At 38.7% G+C, this 21,667-nt stretch overlaps 2 protein-coding genes and 1 long non-coding RNA gene across 5 annotated transcripts in view; all 3 read left to right on the plus strand.

Moving 5' to 3' along the window:
* The first annotated feature begins 197 nt into the window (after positions 1 to 197).
* On the plus strand, positions 198 to 6,046 carry LOC144030961 (renin receptor-like). The gene is made up of 9 exons (XM_077537628.1): positions 198 to 329; positions 1,051 to 1,181; positions 1,283 to 1,411; positions 1,491 to 1,586; positions 3,224 to 3,361; positions 3,443 to 3,496; positions 3,562 to 3,711; positions 3,782 to 3,901; positions 5,422 to 6,046. The coding sequence occupies exons 1-9, from the start codon at positions 254 to 256 to the stop codon at positions 5,614 to 5,616; spliced, it is 1,089 nt and encodes a 362-aa protein (XP_077393754.1). The 5' UTR covers positions 198 to 253; the 3' UTR covers positions 5,617 to 6,046.
* A 274-nt stretch (positions 6,047 to 6,320) lies between these two features.
* On the plus strand, positions 6,321 to 7,775 carry LOC144030684 (uncharacterized). Its single transcript, XR_013287320.1, has 3 exons — positions 6,321 to 6,421; positions 6,746 to 6,835; positions 7,370 to 7,775. It is a non-coding gene; the product is annotated as an uncharacterized LOC144030684 (long non-coding RNA).
* Positions 7,776 to 9,233: 1,458 nt separating this feature from the next.
* The window catches only part of LOC144030069 (sentrin-specific protease 7), a 62,559-nt gene continuing 50,125 nt past the window's right edge, over positions 9,234 to 21,667 (plus strand). The window contains exons 1-7 of one of the 3 annotated variants that reach the window (XM_077536007.1): positions 9,234 to 9,422; positions 10,849 to 10,940; positions 12,994 to 13,109; positions 14,701 to 14,907; positions 15,664 to 15,770; positions 16,689 to 16,795; positions 18,338 to 18,644. In XM_077536007.1, the coding sequence (XP_077392133.1) occupies positions 10,881 to 10,940; positions 12,994 to 13,109; positions 14,701 to 14,907; positions 15,664 to 15,770; positions 16,689 to 16,795; positions 18,338 to 18,644 (904 nt within the window). In that variant the 5' untranslated portion in view covers positions 9,234 to 9,422; positions 10,849 to 10,880. Of the gene's footprint in view, positions 9,423 to 10,848; positions 10,941 to 12,993; positions 13,110 to 14,700; positions 14,908 to 15,663; positions 15,771 to 16,688; positions 16,796 to 18,024; positions 18,058 to 18,224; positions 18,243 to 18,337; positions 18,645 to 21,667 lie in introns of those variants that run through there. The other 2 variants (XM_077536009.1, XM_077536010.1) reach the window with 2 other exon arrangements.

Here is a 21,667-nt window from a genome sequence, read left to right on the forward strand (position 1 = left end):
ATTGCAAATTTTTCAAGTATAATTTTACATTTCACAACTCAAAGCATAAAGGATAAACTAAATACTTTATTTAGCATCCTGAGATGTTTAAGAAAAAAAAAGATTTTTTGCCAAAATATGAATTCGACCATTATTTTAAAACGGTGACGATATAAATTACGTTTGCTAACCGTGCCGTTCGCAGTCGGTACCACGTGATTATGCGTGACGTAATTGATCATGTGATCTCTGCTTGAAGCAAAGAGAAGGGAAAATGTCGCCTACTGGCTGGTCGCGGATGCGGGCACTGTCCTTCGTTGTGTCCGTCCTCGTTTTCCTCTGCACGACCGGTAAGAATTGTGAAATAATAGACGCCATCGGTTAATCTGATCTCCTTTAGTTTTAGTATAAGTGTAACATTACCGAGTCGTGTCGTTAAAGCGGATCACCGTCGGCTAACTGAGCTAACAATGATAGCGTCGTCGATAGGTTCATTCATTTAACACTAATTTCTTTTTATATTGATGTGATGCGTCTATGCGGGGTTTTCCCATTTTACTGTGTTGTTGATAGGTTTACCTCACAGGTTGTTACTCGCTTGCCATTTTAGCGTTGTTAATTGGGGAACATTCCATTATTGCAAAAAAAAAACAACAAACAAACAAAAAAACAAAAACGTATTATATGGGAAATATTTTTCCCCTAAAGTGCGCTTCACCATTGTTTTGACTAGGCATTAATACACCAAGGTTATGAGATATGTATTATTGCTTTAGAGTAGTTCTTTCCTCTATGGATTGTGAGTCATGTGACAGGCCACGGAACAAGTTCCTCGCCGTCTTTCCGTCACGAGTTTCTGCCAGCCTCATGTTATTACAAAAAAAGGAACGAAAAACAATACTCATTTTTGATGGGGAATTTGATATTTGATGCAAATTACGTATTGCGCCATTTTGGTTCATACATACACATTCGTCAGAATACCTAAGAATCAATAATTATGATTATAAAAAGCACATTTTCCATTACATGTGACTTTTTAAGATCTTTTCTCCATTCCATCATGTGCAGATGTCCATGGGGATGAATTGACGGTGTTGCAAGCTCCAGAGTTTGTGTCCTTCCAGAAAGGACACTGGCCCATCTCTGGCGAGAAAATTCCCGACCTAGTGGCCCTAACCATGGGCTTCTCTGTTCAAGAGGTGACATGGCTGTTTATTATCAACCAGTCGAAGCTCTGCCACAATTATAAACCTTTACAAAGGAAAGCCTTTTAGTAAGCGTGTGTCTTGAATCCATTCAGGATCTGTCTTGGCCTGGCCTGCAGGCTGGCCCCTTGTTCCAGCGTCCCCGTGCTAATGTTCTGATCGTGGTTCGAGGAGCCGATGGCCTCGCCTTGCCTCAGGGTGTGGCCTCCTATCCCTTGGAGAATGTGAGTCATTCTGGATCTGGATTACAAACGAAACGGACCTCTGGTAGCTAATTGTGAGATTTTGCTTATTTCTTCCCAGCCGGTGCCCTTCACTCTGGATAGTGTCGCAGAGACGGTGCACTCCCTGTTCGCCGAGGACACGCCTGTCGTGCTGCAACTCGCACCCAGTGAAGAGGTACAAACGTGGTCATAACATTATTGAACCTCACAACTTGGACTTGAAGCTAACATGTTTGATGTCAACAATTTTGGGGAACCTTCAGCCCAGTGAGTATCTTAAAGTACCATTTTTTGACAATAATATATTCTATGCAGCCCCACTAGTCTAAATATGTTATTCTGTTTAATATTGCATTAGTGCAGTGCTTCTCAATTATTTTCTGTCATGCCCACTAGGAAGAAGAAAACATCTCGCGCCCCCCACCCCCCATACGCTTCGTCATATTTCCTCGTCTGAGCTTTCGGGCGACTTTCGTTTGTCTCTTTATTTCCGTCTCTCTCCGCCTGTCTTCTCATCCCTGTTACCGGTAAATATTTTTTCATGGTGTCACTTGAGGGTCTGCTACACTTCGTGCCTACACTTCATACTCTTACTCTGTGCTGTGTGCAAAGCGCGCATGCTTACTGCAAACAAAACCCCTACACCACAGAGCGAATGCTCCCTGCGCACACTCTGCCAATGAGAGCGCCACTGCCCCCTAATGTAGTGGAGGTGCAATTGCACTTTATTCTAAGACTGTAAAAATAAATAAATAAAATAAAATAAAGAAGCATGTTCCCCGAGGTCAAACGCGCCTCGTGCCCCCCTGGGGGCGGCCCGCCCCACTATTTGAGAAGCACTGCATTAGTGGAATGTGAGTTAAGCAGCAAAATCCAGCTGTTTTTAATCAATCTCAGGGGGCGGCCATTTTGCCACTTGCTGTTGACTGAAGATGACATAAATGCTGTAACAATCAATCACAGCGCAGCTTAAGAAAACAGGTGAGCTGTGATTGGTCGTTGCCTGCTGAGCAACATTGATGTCATCATCAGTTGACAGCAAGTGACAAAATGGCTGCCCTCTGAAATGGATAAAAACGGCTGGATTTTGCTTCATGACTCATATTCCACAAATGTAATATTAATCAGAATGTCATGTTTAGGCTAGTAAGGTCACATATAACACATTATTGCCAAGAAATGTTTCAGGTTGACTTCCACTTTAAGAAGGAAGGTGCAACTTTTTTCTTGGATAATGGGAAATGGGTCAATATTGCCACTTTTCCATTAGCCCCAAACAAAACCACATGGTCTCTGTTGCTTTTCTATTACATTTATTGCAAGTTAAAGGCTCTTGTATGGTGATTCGCAAAGCATGGGCTCCCTCTAGTGGAACCCGAAAGAACAATGTTTGATTTTCAAAATGTAGTCACAGACAATTTTTATATAACTTATGTGCACAATTAAATCAATATGTATGTATGTTTTTGTTTTGTTTTTTTTATTCTGATTATGAGCAATGTTTATGTTCAAAGTGACCTATGACCCATAATGTTGCAGTGACCCTGTAAAGTCATTTTTGTGATGATTATTTAAAAAAATAAAATAAATAAATAAAACTTAAAATCTGTGCAGCCCACTGCTGAATACTACTAATAATATTGGTTATGATAGATTTTTCTGTTTTGAGAAGTACTAATTTATTTGTTTTGTTTTGTTTTTTCAATATTTTTATTTGTTATTATTATTATTTTAATTATTTGTTTATGAGAGCTACTGTATATGTGACGTGCACCAGTGTGCTGATCATGCATCTTTTGTGTCCTCCATTAGAGGCTGTACATGCTGGGCAAAGCCAACGCCGTGTTTGAGGATCTGCCGGTTACCTTGCAGCAGATCCGAGGCCGCCTGTCACAAGATGGCTCCGTGCTGGCCACCCTGCCCCTCAACTCCCTCAGCAGGAACGCAGAGGTCACTTTCCATTAGCACCACCGTACCACACAAGAGCTACAGCTGGTCTAAGCTCGCTTCTGTCGTGTGTCACGTCTGCAGGCTGATTTGCTGTTCCTCTCCGAGATCCAAGTCCTGCATGACATCACAGCTCTGGTGAGTTGTCACTTCTGCACCCCTCCTAACGTCCGTCCTCTTCACGATGGCACTTTCTGTCACAGCTGCAAAGGCACAGGCATCTGGCCAAGGACCACTCTCCAGACCTTTACTCCCTGGAGCTGTCAGGCCTGGAGGAACTGAGCCGCGTCTACGGACAGGACTCTCCCCAGTACCGCGATGCCATCGCCATTCTCTCCTCCGTCCTGCAGAAGGTAAAAGAGGAGAAGGAGGAGACCTCCAAATCGTCGCTTTAGGCTCCATAACTATTTTTTTGTTTTGTAGTTTGGAGAGGACGTGTACGGTCTCTATGGCAACAGCGCCGTAGTGGAGGTTGTGACTGTGAAGAACTTTGAGGCTCCTGTCACCAGGAAATCTCGATCCATTTTGGAATCAAAACAGATCGTAAGTCCATATTGTGTGCAGAAGACTTCTTCCTACTCTACAGAGAGCGTAATTAAATATAATAATAATAATAATAATAATAATAATAATAATAATAATAATCATCATCATAAATTAAATTGAAAGCCCTCCACAAATCATTTTTAAAAAGCACTTATTAGGAAAGCAGCTATTACATGTACCTTTTGTTTTCTTATTTCTTTTTCCTTTTTCCACAAATAATGCAATAATGGTACTTCACTCATTCACTCGCAGCAATTTTCACTGAAGCGACCCCCTTCGCTCCCGGCTGTTTTACTGGATTTTGACTGAATTTTGCAAGGACCACAGAATATTGAAAAAAAGAAAGATTAGTCTCCTCTTTCATCAAAAAAAGTATATTTCTGTTTCTGTTTTGCAGCAATTAGCATTAGAATATAGCTCAGTCAATATTCACATTCCTGGTGAAAACACTGACAAAAAGAGCTTGTTGCAACATGGCCCTGGTTGATCTATTATTCTCTGCTGGCCGTTTTTGTGATAACTACCATTGCTTCAACCGTTGTCTGCAGTTCAGAGGCTGCATCAAAGCCTTTTGTATGCTCAGTCTAGCATAAAAAAACCCAGTATAAATATGTCTTTGGGACACTTTAAAACATTTAAAATAGAACATATTAAATTTGGGGGAGCAAATGAGTTAAATAAAAAAAATATTCATACTGTATTGCAATTGCAATAATTATCTACCATGTTTCTGCAAATAATAGCCACAAGTGTTTATTTAATACCAGGGCTATTTTATGGTTAATGTGTTGATTGAGCATAGGCTTTTATTTGTATGAAATTGAATTATAACTGGATTAGGTATGGGCCAATTACCAGTTTGACACTTTATCGTCATTTTAAAAAAATCAAGATTTCAATAAAAGACCATTCTGGCTGTCACCGGTAATGAGCTGCTCTTCTCTGTTTCTCAGCAGAACATAATTTATATATATTTTTTTCCCCATCATTTTTATTCATTCTGCCATCTAACAGTAGAACATTACACAATATGCTCATCACAATACTCAACAAACATACTGATAGGCGTCAGCTCAGTGATGGGACACTGCATTATTAAGAAGAATGTTAACATTTATTTCTTAATTTAAACTTAACATGGTACACGTTTCTTCTGTACTAAATATTCTTATATAGTCAATTAAGTAAAAGTGATTATGTTCAATGAGGAGAAATGCTGTTTTTATTTACCCAAATAATAATTATTTATGGATTTTAAAAAGGTCAATTAAGAACTGCAATGTGTCATACGGCAATATTTTTGCTCACGGTTTCATACCATCAGAATCTAATATCAGTCTGTGCCTAAATTGCATATTGTTAGATTGTTTTATTTGGTAGCAATGGTAGATTATACATATATTAACGTAACTCATGAAGGCTGCTATTTGAGGAAATATGGTATATTTCTCTATTAAGTGCAAATGTCCAGAAATGATTGATTAAAATGTTTGTTTTTGTTTTTCCTCCTTCTCCAGAGCAACCCAGGCAGCCCATACAACTTGGCTTACAAGTACAACTTCAACTACGCCGTGGTCTTCAACATCGTACTGTGGCTGATGATCGCGCTGGCGCTTGCAGTGATTGCCGTCGGTTACAACCTTTGGAACATGGACCCGGGCTATGACAGCATTATCTACAGGATGACCAACCAGAAAATCAGAATGGACTAAGAACCTGACCCTCAAAGTCTCCATCCATCCCCTTGGTTCCCGCTTGTGATTGTTTTGTGCTTTGTTTGTATGGTATTGAAGTAAACAGTGAGTCAGCAATTTGTTTACGACGCTGCTGTGGTAGTTGGAAATGAATATCAACATTACAACACATCATTCCTTATATCGCAGCTCACTAAGATTTTGTGAAGTATGGTCCTGTTTTGAAAGAATGTACATTTGTTGTGAAAATGTTTTAAGTTAAATGTGTATATATTGAAAATGAAACTGTGTGACAAACTACTGTACTCATTATGAAAAGATTGTGTAGAAATGTGTCTTTTGCTTGGAATAACTTGGCCATTAGTTGTAAGCATGGTGCAAGAATAAGGAAATAAACTAAAATTGCAAAATGATGAATAAATAAATTATGGATCAGTGGATTACACAATGGTCAACACGTCTGATATTGGCAAAACAACTTTTAATGCAGTGTTTTTGATATATTGACTTAGCAATCCTCTCAATATTTGTGGGATGCCGATCTATCTAAAAGGAAAGGACGGGTTAGGAATGACCGCTCGCCACACTGGCTCGCCATTTGTGGGCTTTTCCTGGCTCACGGTTGTCACGTGATTACGTTGCGTCACTCTGAGCCAATTGAAACGTAACTGGCACCTCTAAGCCCCGCCTTTGCCTTTCGGCGTACTTTATTGGTCGGGAGATTTTACGACACTTCCGGTAGTGCTTTTGTTTACTCGTACAGCGTACAGCGGAGGCAACTAAAACACAGAGGCTGAAAGTATGGTCTGACTGATTATAAAAGGTAAATTTGAGTTGTTTTTACTTAACCATTAAGTGTATTTAATTTAGTCTAATATTTAAGGACGTTGCGTTGTAAACAATCCAGGCAGCGTCTACATCTTGAACATTCATAGTTGTTTTTAGCACTCAAGACGTGTTTGACAGTTTATTTTATGTTTTCCATTAATGTTGCCCAAGGCTAATTCCAGTGTTATGTAAGAAGTTATTACATAATTTCTTAAAGTGAAACTAAATCTTGTGACTTAAAGGTCAAGTTCAAGAACATGTGTTCGCAATATCTGAAATATCATACTACTACGACTAATAAGAGTGTTTGGCATGGCAGCGAGCATCTACGCAGTCAGGAAGATCCGGGCGGCCATTGCTAGGAGAGAGCAACTGGAAGAGCCCATTGTGACGCCATGTAGTGCTATCGGTAAGCTGAGCAAGGCAATGACGTCGTAATAAATCGTTTACCTGAGGGCAGGGGTCGCCAACCTTTTGAAAGTGAGGGCTACTTCTTTGCTACTGATTGGTGCATGGGCCTACTAATTTGTTACACACTTCTTAAGTAACATGTTTGCTCAAATTTTCATGAATATTTGTTTAATATGCTGTTTATTATTGTTTATTAATGTTTTTTTTGCAATTATAGTAAACAAAAATATGCAGCACTATATTCATAAATCTCTACTAGTTTTTGAATTTTTAATTCAACACTTCTAAAACATTCATAGAAAATCACAATGTCCTATCACTGGTGAGCTATTTTTAGAACAGCCCCGCAGGCTACTCATGTGGTCCTCGCAGGCGGGCGCCAGGTTGGTGGTCCCCCTTCCCGAAACCATGATATTGAACAATATTTGTTTTTAGGTAATTTTTTCTGTGAAACGTCCCACAGACACAAAATGGGTGCTTCCATGCATGCATTGTTTGAGTCAAATAGTTCACTTTCTTCTGTTCTACTCAGCTGAAAAGAGAGCGGCGCAAGCGCCACCAGAGGCCATAATGACGTCTGAAAACGGTGACATCATCAGCGGGGAAGGGGCTTCTGAGACGTCTTTGACTGTACAGAAATATGGCTCTTGATGTTAAAACACGAATCACACTGGTCATTCATAAATAGCCAATATATAATTAGCTTTTCTTTTGTACAACAAAAAATACTAGCAACAATGTAATACTAATATCTCATATTGTTAATTTAATATTATGTAATGACCACACTGTGCTCTTGTTAAAACATTTGTGCTGTAAAGTGTTGATAATGTCTATTGCAGCGTGTGAAGACTTAACTCACAAACCTCTCCAAAGAGGCTGATCAGGTCTGATGTGCAGTGCAATAATAATATAAATAAACATGTGAAACTATGCTACCTTGTATATGCATTCTTTGCTGGATGTACAATGTATATAGCACAGCTGTAATTTTACTCAACTTTATTAATAGCGAAGTGAAGAGAAGCCAGGATAGGGGTTATGTTCTCCCTCTTACGGGCACCAGTTAGGAGACGAGTAGCAGCATTTTGGACAAGCTGGAAACGCTTGAGGGAGGACTGGCTGATTCCAAGGTAAAGTGCATTACAGTAATCCAGACGAGATGTAACAAAGGCATGGATTATCGTTTCCAAGTGCTGCTGAGATTGAAGATACTTTACCTTAGCTAGCTGCCTAAGATGAAAAAAGCTGGATTTGACAACAGCAGCAATTTGCCGGTCCAGTTTAAACTCACTGTCCATCTTAACACCCAAGTTTGAGACTGTTGGCTTAAAATGCCGGAGGACCCAAGTCAGCAAGATGAGGTGGGCCACTGGAACCAAAGACCATAACTTGTGTTTTCTTCTCATTGAAGTTCAAGAAATTTAAAGCCCCCCAGGCTTTGATTTCCTCCAGACAGGACCAAAGTGGCCTCAATGAGAAAGCGTCCTTTTTACTAAGTGGGACATAGCAATCATGTCATCCACATAGCAATGAAAAGAAATGCAATGTTTTCTGAGGATGGAGCCCAAGGGCAGCAAGTACAGTGAGAACCGGAGGGACCCCAAAATAGAACCTTGTGTAACACCATATGGCAGTGAGGGACTCGGAACATCCAAGGCTAACACCCTAACATATTTTTCATCTTATTTTATTTTTTTTGCCCTGCAATTTGGCGCCCCATCCACTTGGCAATCACCTAGCTCGTCTTTGCCCAGGGCTGGCCCTGCTTCCAAGTCATGGCCAAAGAAACTTGGTGTGGGGACATTATTGTGTAAATTAAGAGAACATCAAAGTCTGACATTAACCATAATTACCCGCTCACATATTTTGGAATTTGGCAGCAAATAAAAGATTGACGTACTTTTTTTTTTTTTTTCCCCCCACACTTGCCAACTATTTGCAGGACACAAGAAGGCCAGTCACACTCAAATTCACGGCCATGGACAATTTAACAAATATTTATCAGAAGAAGCAACATCCAATTTTAGATTTTTCAATTAATAACACATTGAAAATTGTATGCTTTTACCTGTGCCTATCATACAAACCAGGAAAATTGTTAGTTTTTTTTTTTTTTTTTCATTTCTTTACATTTAAATCCTTACAAATCAAATTACAGGTATTCAAAGATCAACGCTTTTCAATGAGTCGAGAGTGTTGCCATTTTGACTTGTGACGTAGGCTCGGAATTTTTATATGAGAGCACTATGAACTAAATTTCAATAAAACGAACAGAAAATAGATTGGAAAAAAAGATGAAATAAAGAAAACAAACAAACAAAAAAAGTTAGTAAATATTTGCATTTAAATTTGCATTCGTGACGTATTTCCGGTGTAACGCGGATGTCTGTCAGTGTGTGTGTGTGTGTGTGTTGGTTGGTGTGTGTTGGTGTGTGTCTGTATGTGTGCCGTCCAGTTCGTTTCCAGTAATGACTATTTATCATTTTTACGCGTAGCCCATGGAGTGAAGTGCTCGTTCTCAGATATTTATCTGCACGTCTCCATCATCTCCATATAAAGCAAAAGTTAAACTCCGGAATATGGTAAGGGTCTACTGGTCTACCGGTCTTGTGCATCTTTGTTTGAGGGAGCCAGCACCATTGCTAGCTCTGTGGGCTAGCTTGGCTAACCGCGGTTTTCATTTTCATTTGAAATGCACTGTATCTGCTGGGACGAAAACGCTGTCACATTCGCGCAGACTTGAATGGCGACATTTAAATAACCTTAGTTGAAGTTGCGTGGTTAAACTAAACAAATGTTTGTTTGTTTTTTGGTTTTTTTAACCATTGCCTTCACGTGCTATGGGAAAGATGGACCTTACCACTTGGACACTCCTAATTACGACCAAGTTCTGTTCATCTGCTTTTGCAACACATACAACTGGTATAGTATTTGCTCGTAAAACCGATCAATTACGGCAAACAATGAGTTGTAAAGGACAGGACATTGAATTGTGTATACTACATAATTGTGTAGATTCTAAAATAACCTGCTCGTGGAAGACAATGCCTTTATAATTGTAATATTTCTTGCCATTCGCGAATCCTGCAGCACTATCCGCCATGTTGAAACTTGAAAGGTTCTTTTAACTCGTAAACACTGGTATCAAAATAAATTCCCAGTTGTCCAGTTGAAAATACGATATGAGGGGGCGTTCACGTGCAATTTTCTACTTGAAAAGTGGTATTTACCATAATTTCGATACCACATGAAGGCAGCAACGCGACGACCTCAAAAGCATTACATGAACTAAAGATGTATAGCCCCTTCCGGTGTGACGTCACGTTTAAGTGCGCCCCTTGCGGTGGAGGGCAGGGCGTCAATGCAGTGAATTGGTAAACAATCAGTGTGACCTAGAAAATAGGTCAAACAGTTGATAAATGAGCGACCAATGCTATGGTGAACTTGTGTGCGGTCAACGGATGCTCTAATAGCTCAAAGAGAGATGAGATCGCTCTTTCGGCTGCCGGCAATGATTCTAAACCAGGCGGAAGACAGTGAGGAGTGAAAGTCGACCACGGTGGCGAGCGCCAAACTACGATGCAACTGCTTTGCACCCACAAAAAGTATGAGGGTATGCTCAGATCATTTTATATCAGCTGTGTTGGAGAAGGGAAACATGCAAAACCTGCAGGACTCCGGCCCCTGAGGACCGAGTTTGCCCACCCCTGCCTTAGAGCATATAGAATGTTGTCAAGAAATTTTAGTAATGAATTAAAAAAAAAAAAAAAAAGTACAGAGCAGGATTCAGACCCATGACCATACACTTTTGGGCTGACTGACTGAAACATTATGCCAAATCTAGTATGGCACAGAATTTGTACTTGTAGTTATCGCTCAATTCACAACAAAATAGCGCTAAGTGGCAAAAAAACCCAACTTGTGCTTATGAGCCGAATTTCAATTTGCTACTCTGTCCATTTTCCTCCCAAGCTTGTCATGTCTGACCTGTTGTGTTCTGTGTCCTAGTTTTGCTACTGCGCCTTACTCATTTGGCAGTCATGATGGGGACCCAGAAAGCCAGAATGGCGCCTCCATTTACAGTTGATAGGAATAAGCTGGTAAGTGGGTCTCAGCTGTGGACACCGCCAGTCTTCTCTCTGAAGGCAGGACTGTCCAATTGTACAATCACACATGCCACATTTAATTTCTGAAGTTCTTTCATCGAGATTTGTGATTTACCTCTCTGTGGAATGGTTATCAATAATTAGGAATCACATAACAGAAACACCAGAGTCAGACAGGAAAATTTTGTTTCCCACTTTGCCTTTGGATATTCCTGCCCTGAGATTGGCTGGCAACCAGTCCAGGGTGTACCCCTCCTGCTGCCCAGAGCCAGCTGAGAAAAAATACTGTATAACCAAATACTGGTTATGTTATTTTACTTATTTCATTTCTGTGGTGGAAATAGATGATCTGAACTAGACAATTTTAGCAGAGGTACCCGACATTCCGAGGAGATGTTTATGGTACAAAATACATTTTTGTCAAAAATAGGACTTAGACCATTATTTCACATACGAAAATATGATCTCTGACACTAGAGCAGCATCATCACTAGTCTTTGCAGACGTACATTTTCCTGTAACAAATGTTATCAGGATATGTAAATGGCTTTTATTATTTTTGCATCAAATAGCAGAGGCACCAAAGTGTAGCTCAACTTGGTTAGCAGTAGCATTTATGCTTTAAAAATAGCATAGCGCTTGTTATTATAGTTTCCCTCCTCCCTGAGCTCCCTTCAGTGGACAACTGCTTACCACATTGGCCTCCCTGTGTGTTTGCATGTTGTCTCTATGCCTGTGTGGGGTTTCACTGCATACTGCGGTTTCCTCCCATGTTTTAAAAACATGCTGTTTTACACAACCTGCGAATGGCTGGTGACCAGTTCAGTGTGTAACCCGCCAACTGCCCAAAGACAGTTGGGATAGGCTCCAAAATTAATTCAAGCTAGGCTAGTAATGTGCCTAAATTATTTATAACAATGTAATTAGAGATGCAGCTATTGGAAATTTTTAGAGTTTCTACCCAATAATATTCCGTTGATTAATCAAGCAATCTGATAAAGATTGATTTGGAATTATTGTTGTAACAGCAAAATGTGCACGTGAGGTGCAGGTTTTGTTGTTGTCCACTTGGGGTCGACATTCTCACGTTAACAATGACATCCTTGACTTCAAATCTGTGTAGCATAAAAGATGGCTCATGGCCTGAATCAGTGGCTAACACTTACCAAGTCTGCATACTGTTGAGCGCTTTGGGCGTAATTTGAGGCCATAGCAGCTTATGTATGAATGTGCATGTTAATTGTTTATTGTGTTACCGTTTGATCAATAAATCAGATGAAAGTTTGCCATCATAGACGACAGGACGTACTGTTGTGTTACTTGATTTAGTTTTGTTTTGCAATGGACACATTACACTTGAACTTTTATCTTTTTTTTTCTTTTTTTTTCTATGTCCATTCTGTTTTTTGTTTTTTATATACCTGTATACTATTTCCTTAATTGATGTAATCAAATCAGTTGTTATTGATTAATCATTTCAGCCCTAAATCCGATATGTATGAGATTACGTATTGTATACTGTAAGAGTTTGGACTCATACCTAAAATCGACACTATTATGTCACTATTTATTTATATCGTTTACCGTTTAAGCGGTGACTCCCAAATCAACTTGAATGTGCTACTAATTGTACTTTTAGGAAATGTGACATTACCTGACTGACTGACTAACTAACTGACTGACTAGATGGTAATTTATAGCAGTTTCACTCAGCTGCTGCAATTTGGTGCATAGTTTTAACAAATCAACTTCTGAGGAATGAAACTCTGTTGCGTGCAGTTTATCAGTACAGTATGTAAAATATCCTGGGTTCTTAAAACCATTTTTGTAATTATATGCAAGGCTGGTAACAAAAAAAAATCCTATCAATTTCAAATGGATAACCCACTCAGAATCTCCTTATCAGAGTTTGGAAAGTTAGAAAGACAGGTACCAGGCTTATCATATTCCTGTAAGAGCAAACAAATGTCGTATGGTTGTGAATGTCATGACCAATCTCGATCATTCTCGAGAGCTCATTATTATTTTTTGTTTTGTTTGTGAATAGGTGTCCTGCGCCGCAATTCCTGGTTGTAAACTCCAGAAATCAGATTTAAAGCTCAAAAAAGGATCCAAGACATTTGATCACAATCATGCCGCTATGGTCAAATGGGGGATGGCCAGGTAAGTCAATACCCCACAGTCGTTTGTCTTAGCATCCAATCCCAATGCAATGATTTCCAATGATTAAAGAAACAAAACATGTGCTAGCACAAAAGTTCTATAATTTTATGACACACTAGTTCTAATACCTATTCAACTGCGGCTCCACCATATGTATGATATAACCACTGCTGGTTGTTCATTAGTCGAGCAGCTTCTGTGAGTGAGCGAGTGGAGAAAAAAAAAAAAAAAGCCCCTTTAACATCCTTCAATACCAAACTATCACCCAAAACTAAAGAAATACTAACAACTATTGCCCCAACTTAACCCATTTAGACAATAAACTAAATACTAAAATTTAGTAAAACCATGTGACCACCCCCTACACACTCCTCCACTTGGTCAAACCCACAAACTTTTAGCAGTGTCTGATGACTCAGGACTTGTTTGACCTGACACCACCCTGGACACAAGAAGAGCATGTGAGTAAAACAATACACCCCACACTCAAATCATTCACCGCACGCACACAACACCCAACAGGATAGCCAATTTAAAACATACAGTAGAAAATATTGCACATTGCTCAATTACATCTATTCCACAGGCTGGCGCCCTCCCCGGATGCCATCATGACCAGACCGTTGGCAACCAGTTCAATAAATATTTAACAACTATATGAAAAGACTCTTTCTTGTGCAAATTAACATTCTCTTAAGTGACTTGTGCAAAAGTGCTTCTTATAAAGTAGACATAACGAACAGTTTGTTCGTTAGAGGTGGTATATTGCGTTTGCCAACCTGAACGAGCGTCATATCAACGGTTTCATCGGGATGGCCAGGCTGTGTTTGGTCTGCACATGCTCTGTTTTTATGTAACTGCATTATGACATCATCGTTTCCGCACTTTAAAATGGCGGTGTCCTGCTAAGTGCTCGTCTGCGAAGGGAGAACTAGTTTTAGATTACTTAGAACTTGTTTTTATCAATAAGTTGCTTTAATAAGTGTTAAAACTATCACAACTACTGTGCTAAATGACAAAAGAACTCTTATCGTGATAAATCATGTGACCGATCTCTGTGCATTCCATGGCTGTAACAAGACTAATCTGATTCATGGAGAGGAGCATGTAAACGTTAGATTGGAATGAATCATGTTACATGTAAACCGGTGACCAGGGATCTTCATTCGGATTCTTTCAGAATGATTTCAATCGGAATGATTTAAAAAAAAAAAAAAAAAAAAAAAAAGTCTCCACGTAAACCCGGCTAGTGTAATGTGAGGGTTCATATAGATAGAAATCGAGCTTTTTCCTTGAGGAGGGGAGACTGATTTGATTAATCAAGTCAAAAATTCACTACAGGAGAAATGTGTATGAAATGTTTTTTGTTCTAGTTGGCACTGGAGCAGCAGAATAGCCTCTTAGTCTTAATCACTTCCTTTGAACCAAGCTTATCAGATTCAGGAACCACCAAATGGTTCATCTATGTCAGCTGATGGCCTACCCATCCTCCTTTTGCATCACCTTATAATTTCTGCGGTGGTGTTTTAGCAACAACTTAAACTGCCAGCTAAACAGATGTTGTCAATAATACCGCTCTTTGGTTCTCCAGAAGGAGGCTTTGTCTGGTCCTGACCGATGTTTTTAAGACGGAGGTTGGCAAGGCTTTTTTGGACAAGCAACTGGGTCGCACCTGCGGCAACATGGCACAAACGGCGAGCAAGAGCTACCCGAGCAAGAAAGAAGCCATCAGATGTCAAGGCCAGAAGCCACACAGGAATGGAACAAACAAGACTGCAAAGCCAAAATGCCTACAAAGGTAGTATGAGATTTTAATGGAGTAAATTTGATCCTGGAAATTTGGAGAAGTAACTGGACATTCTCCAAAAATACAGACATTTTTTGTCTTTAAAGTACAGGTACTAAATATGAACACCGAAAGTTGATTGTAGGGGGTCCACTGGTTTGGACATTGTTCCATTCCTATGTAACCTGAATTTATATGAAAGGTACATTATGCAGTAGTAAAGTCATAATTCACTATTTGGTTAGGTTGATATTTTGCCCCCACAAATAGTGGGAGTGTGGTGCGACACATCACATTGACACAGCTCATATTCTAGCCTACATCTGGTCTTATTTTATTGTCAACTTGTTGTTCCTGAAGCCCTCTGTTCACATTTTTGGGTGGAATGGCTCAGTGGTGGAGTGGTCACCTTCCAACTGCGAGGTTGTGGGTTAGATTCCTCAGCACTTGTGACCATGTCGAAATGTCCTTGAGCAAGACATTGATTTGCTGCCAGTGAACCTGGCACTGTGGCTGCGTCTTGCTTGGCAACATCCGACCACTGATGTATGAATGTGTGTGTGAAATTGGTGAATGCGAGGCTTTGTAAAACACTTTGGACACCATATGGTGTAGATAAAGCACTATATAAAAAGTTACCACCGCTTTCTTGGGTACCAATGAGTCGTTTTGCCAACCCTTCGATGGTGGCATCACAAAAAAACAAAAACAAAAAAACAACAAACAAAAAAACAACAACAACTTGAAGGACCTTTTGTGTCTCTGCAGGTCGAGCTTCAAGAAGAGGTTACATCACATTAACAATGGTGAAACAAACAAAGATGTGGAGCAGGCAGTCCTTGTCAGTGCAAATGGGGAGGACTACAGAGTTGTCGGTAGGTAGCTAGCAAGTTAATGCAATGGCAAGTCGAAGCTCCGAAGCTTGGCCCGAGAGCGCCTCGACATCTATGAAAGTTACATTTAATAAGTGTAACAAGTATAAGGGTGGGAACCGTGTGGAGGTGTTCTTAATGGATTAATAGATTTGTAAATACAAAAACAAAACGTCAATCTAAACTTTATGGAAAGTCACGAAATGAATCACCGGCGAAAAGTGAGGGAACACTGTAAACTAGCAACTTATGAAACACTAATTTAACAATGCTGTATTGTGTATCTGACACTTCATATGTTAGTTGAATGTAATTTTGATGCTCCGTATGTTGTATGTATGTAGTTTTTAACTGTTATGTAATTTTATTTTATGAGGACTACAGATGGAAATTAGCATATTGCTAAATCTGGTGCAGCCATCTTTTTAATGTTACTGTACACTGTCCTTTTAATAAACCAAACTCAAACTCAAACTATTACCAAATAACGGTTTGCTTTTGTGCTACACCATATATTGGGCGGAACATATCCACGATATACAGTTCCCCACAAAAGCATTGGAACAGCAACCTTATTCATTTTGTTTTTGTTATATACTGAAGATATTTTGACTTTCAGATCAAAAGATGAAGATGAGAAAGAAGTTCAGAATTCCATCTTTTTTTTCATGGTACATCTAGATGTGCTACCCAACTCAGCACAGAGCACCTTTTGTTTGACCCACCCACTTTTACGAGCTGTTTGCTCGCTATTGTCCATCACAAGTTCAGTGCATGTTTAACACTAGCACCAAGCCATTATTTGTCTTGGACAAAAAGCATCTGCAATGACGTAGCACATTTTTCCTGTCCTACTTTGTTGACAACACAGTGTTCTTAGCGGCAATCAGGTTGTCAGTACTTGTGGGGTTTTGTCGACAGACTGCGGCTTGTCAGTGTGCTGGAAGCCAGCAGAGGATGCCGGAGACGCTAATGAGTTTTCCCCAACTTGCATCAAGGACATTGGGAATCAAGAGAAACATTGTCTGGTGAGTGGTCGCCAAACATTCCAGCATTATGATGGTAACTGATATGGATAGTGCACATTTGACTAAATTTCCTATCATTTTGTACCCCCCTACCCCTCACCTCCCATTTTAATAAGTTGGGGCAATCTTGCTAAATGTCAGTGTCTGTTGTATTGAGTAGAATAATGTTACCTGTTGCATGGTTTGCATACATTTAGCTCCTCACATTCTCCTCTTTAGACTGCACTCATATAAACAGTAGATAGGCTCCAGCACCCCCACGAACCTTGTTGATTAATAAGCGGTTAAGAAAATGGATGGATGGATGGCCACCATCCATCCATCCATCCATCCATCCAGTTTCTTCTGCTTATCTGGCGTCAGGTCGCAGGGGGCAGCACAGACTTTGCTTTCCACAGCCACTTAGTACAGCTCTTCCAGCGTGTTCCCAGGCTCACAATATAAACCATTTCATAACACAGTAATAATATACAGTGGTCCTTCGCTATCTCGCGGTTCGGGTATTGCGGATTCACTATTGATGGTGACTACCCCAAATGTTTTATATATAACACTGCAGTTTTTTCTTCTTCTGCTATTCGTCTGATTACATGTATTTAGTATAACTAAGTGTTTTGAAGGGTGAGAACTGGGGTAGGACAATGCAGTGATCACAAGATTTGCATAAAATCCAAAATATCTGTCGATCCGATATGGCCAATCAGATGGGTGGAAAGTCTACTGTATGGTAGTTGTCATGGCGTCCCTGTCTGCTTATGCAGACCCCACCAAAACCACGGGGAGCCTTTCGTTTGGAAAGTGGGCACCTGTGCGCTGCAAGACTTGCATATATGATAAATGGGTCAGTCGGCTGCGAACAGATGTTTACGTGGTTGCATTTGGCTTACGTATTGGCTCACTCACGTACTACTACTCTGAGAATACATAAGCTTGTCTACCGATTGGCTTGCGATGCAACTCACATGTATTTGTTCAAGTGCATCTAATTAGGCCTTTTAACACTGCACTGGCAGTTCTCCGTCTCCATTCATTGTGTATGTGCTGCGAGAGTTCAAGTACAAAATGTCCTGTTACTTCACGACACAATGTACAAAGTGGTTATTTTTTACATCATAAGGCACATACAATAAGGAGAGAAGCTGGCTGGTATTTTGTGGTGTCAGAGTACTAATAGCAACAGATAAAGCATCAGAACAAAACTCCTTGTTACTTTCTGGTTGGCTGCTTCACAAGCACTGCCAAATATGGGCAAGCTTGCACGGGTTAGTGCCATCTCTGCGTACTGCCGTGCAGTAAAGACCAAGAAAACCAAGTGGAGTGTGAAAAGGTCTTTAGATTGGGGTCACAGGTCACTACTTATGCAACTATGGCACTTATAAGAGAATTGAAAGTACCCCGGCTGGTTGTAATGAAGTAGTGCCTCTTTGCCTCTTTGCTTCTAAAAATGGTGAACCAACAAAGTCTGCAAAATTTACTATCAATCAATGTGAATCTCTAGTAAGAATCAGACACTCAAACGTTTTCTGTGTTATTTGTGAACAGAAGAGGAAAAGAGGCAGACCGCCCAAGTGCAATGAAACAAGCAGCCAGAAACGGCAACGAGAAAGCGTGCTTCGCCTTACCGGGGAAGGTGGACGAAACAAAGGACTGGCCCCGGTTAGTCTGGTCGAACCCGGAGAAGACTGCGATGCGGACAACACGGTCAGCAACGTAGTGCAGTTCTCCTTGGGAGCAGTTGGCAGCGCAGTCGCCAATACTAATTCAGAGTCGGCAGACGTCAACGGAGTTCCCGGTTGCAGTCGGGTACCCACCCAGGACAATTCAGCTCCAGCCATCACAGGAGAGCCAAGTGAGTACACATAGAAATAATGACGCATGTTTCCTACTGCCAGTGAAAGCATTTGGTGTACCTTTATAAAACATTGGAATAGTTAAGACATTTAACTTACAAATGCTCATAATACAAAGTTAGCTGGGATAGGCACCAGCACACCCATGACAGGACGGTGAATGGATGTTAGGTTTCTATTACTTGTCCCCCCCTCCCCCAATAAAACAAAAGCAAATCATGCTTTGGACAACCATAATAATATAAATATATTTTTGGAAAAGGATAATGCTGTATGAAAATATAAAAAATAATAATAATAATCTAAAAAAAAAAGTGTCAATCTATGAAAACCAAAAATTTACTAAAACAAAAATTACTTTTGTTTATTGGATAGAAACTTTTAGAAAGAGAGAGAAAAAAAAAACTAAAACTGAACTAGTGCACTATTTTTATTGCATAGCAACAATATATGCATAAACCTTAAAGGCCGAGTCTGCCGGTTTCACTCTGGAAAAGGCACTTTTTAAATACAGGATTTAAACAAACAAACAACTTCTCAATTTAGAGATCAGGGCTTGTCTTCATTTGAAGTTTATGAAGTTTGAAGTTTATTGAACATATGCATATATACATATATAATTATATAAACACATAAACAAATAAAGAAAGTTAAAAGTAAAAAATAAAAGAAACATCCAATAAATATCGATGTATATGTTCAAGGGAGTAGGAAGAAGTTGAAAACTGATCCAGTCCTACCCCTTATTCTTCATATCCTATCACTTATTTACAATAAATTACATTTTAATAAAAGAAAATATATAATCCTACTCGTATAAAAAATAAAAAATACACAATAGTAACACACATATATACAAATTTCATTACACTCATATTGATACATCAAAGAAAAATAAGTAAATAAATCATTTCTACAATCTTCTTAACTCATATCTGATTTAAATAATAATATTGAACTTTACTTTTAAACATTTTTTTAAATTCAACAAGTGAATTACATCTTTTCAGGTCAGTTCCCAAGTTATTCCACAAATTAACTCCTTTAACGGAGACACACCTTTGCTTAATATTTGTTCTTGTTTTGGGTGTTTTGTACACACTTGTACCCCTTATCTCATAAGGACAGTGTCTAATTTCAAACAACTTTTGAGTACTGTGGCAGAGTAGGTTATTGTATACTTTGTACATTATTTGTGCTATTTTAAACTCAACCAAGTCATAAAATTTCATTGTATTTAATTTAATAAATAGTGGATGTCTTGATTCTGTATATTTTGATCGATTAATAATCCTTATGGCTCTTTTTTTGCAATTTAAAAACAGCGTCGGTATTTGTTTTATATGTATTTCCCCAAATTTCCACACAATAGGTCAAATATGGTAATAATAATGTATTATATAATGTATATAGTGAATTCATGTTCAGGACCTCCTTGGTTTTATAGAGTATCCCTATGATTTTTGACATTTTCCTTTTAACATTTTCTATGTGTGGTTTCCAACATAATTTATCATCAATAACTACTCCAAGGAATTTATTTTCATACACCCTTTCTATTTCAATTAAATTCACCATAATTTCAACTTGATGAGTGATTGGTCTACTACCGAAAACTATGAACTTGGTTTTATTTAAATTTAATGATAATTTATTCATATCAAACCAATTTTTTATTGTATTTAATTCATACTCCACAGTAGTCAGAAGCTGCTTCAAGTTGTCTCCAGAACAGTAGAAAGTTGTATCATCCGCAAACAAGACACTCTTGAGTATTTTCGAGACACAACAGATATCATTCATATACAATATAAATAATTTAGGGCCCAGCACAGACCCCTGAGGAACTCCATGAGTAATCTTCAATTGTTTTGAATTTGTATTATTAAACTGCACATACTGATATCTATCATCCAAATAACTTTTTATCCATTTATATGCTAAGCCTCTTATACCATATTTCACTAATTTATTCATTAATATAGAATGGTCTATGGTGTCAAATGCTTTCTTTAGATCCATAAATATCCCAACAGTAAATTTTTTATTGTCTATGTTGGTAGCTATTGCCTCTACAAGTTCCATGACTGCCATTGAGGTGGTCCGTTTTTCTCTAAAACTGTACTGATTTTCACTCAAAAGCTTATGTTTCTCAATAAAATTATCCAGTCTATATAAAAATAATTTTTCTAGAATTTTTGAGAACTGTGGCAACAATGATATTGGTCTATAGTTACTAAATATATGTCTATCACCACTTTTGTAAATAGGAATTACTTTTGCTATTTTCATTTTTGATGGAAATATACCAGTTTGGAAAGACAAATTACAAATATATGTAAGAGGTTTTACAACATATTCTATAATACTTTTTACCAGTGTCATATCTATATTAAAATAGTTGGTAGACTTTTTATTTTTTAATGTTTTTACAACATTTAATACTTCTATATCATTAACACCATTAAGAAACATAGTGGATGAATTATTTACAACGTACTTATCTATTTCATGTTTATTTCTTGTCTCTGGAATTTCATTTGCCAAATTACTACCCACATCAACTAAATATTCATTGAAGTTATTGACTATGTCTGAAATTTTATCGATTACACTGTCTTTATCTTTTATAAAATATTCTGGATAATTAATTTTTTTAGATCTATTTTTAATTACATCATTTAGTATTTTCCATATTTCTTGCATATTGTTTTTATTCTGCTCTAGTAATGCATGGTAATGATCTTTCTTCCTTATACGTATAATATTTAATAATTTATTTTTATAGGTCTTATACTTTGTTCGCAGGCGGGGCCGAGGGAATTTGCCGGCTGCGTGACGTCACTCCCACGGCAATTTGAAAGCATGCACGGATTATTATTTTTTTTCACTCACTCATTCACACATGTAAGCTTCTGTGAGTGAGTGAGTGAGTGAGTGAGTGAGTGAGTGAGTGAGTGAGTGAAAAAAACAACAATTTTTCGTATCGATTTTTCATATCGTGCATCACTAATTTTAACCC

This window comes from Festucalex cinctus, chromosome 11, assembly GCF_051991245.1.
Source record: "Festucalex cinctus isolate MCC-2025b chromosome 11, RoL_Fcin_1.0, whole genome shotgun sequence".
NCBI classification, from domain to species: Eukaryota; Metazoa; Chordata; class Actinopteri; order Syngnathiformes; family Syngnathidae; genus Festucalex; species Festucalex cinctus.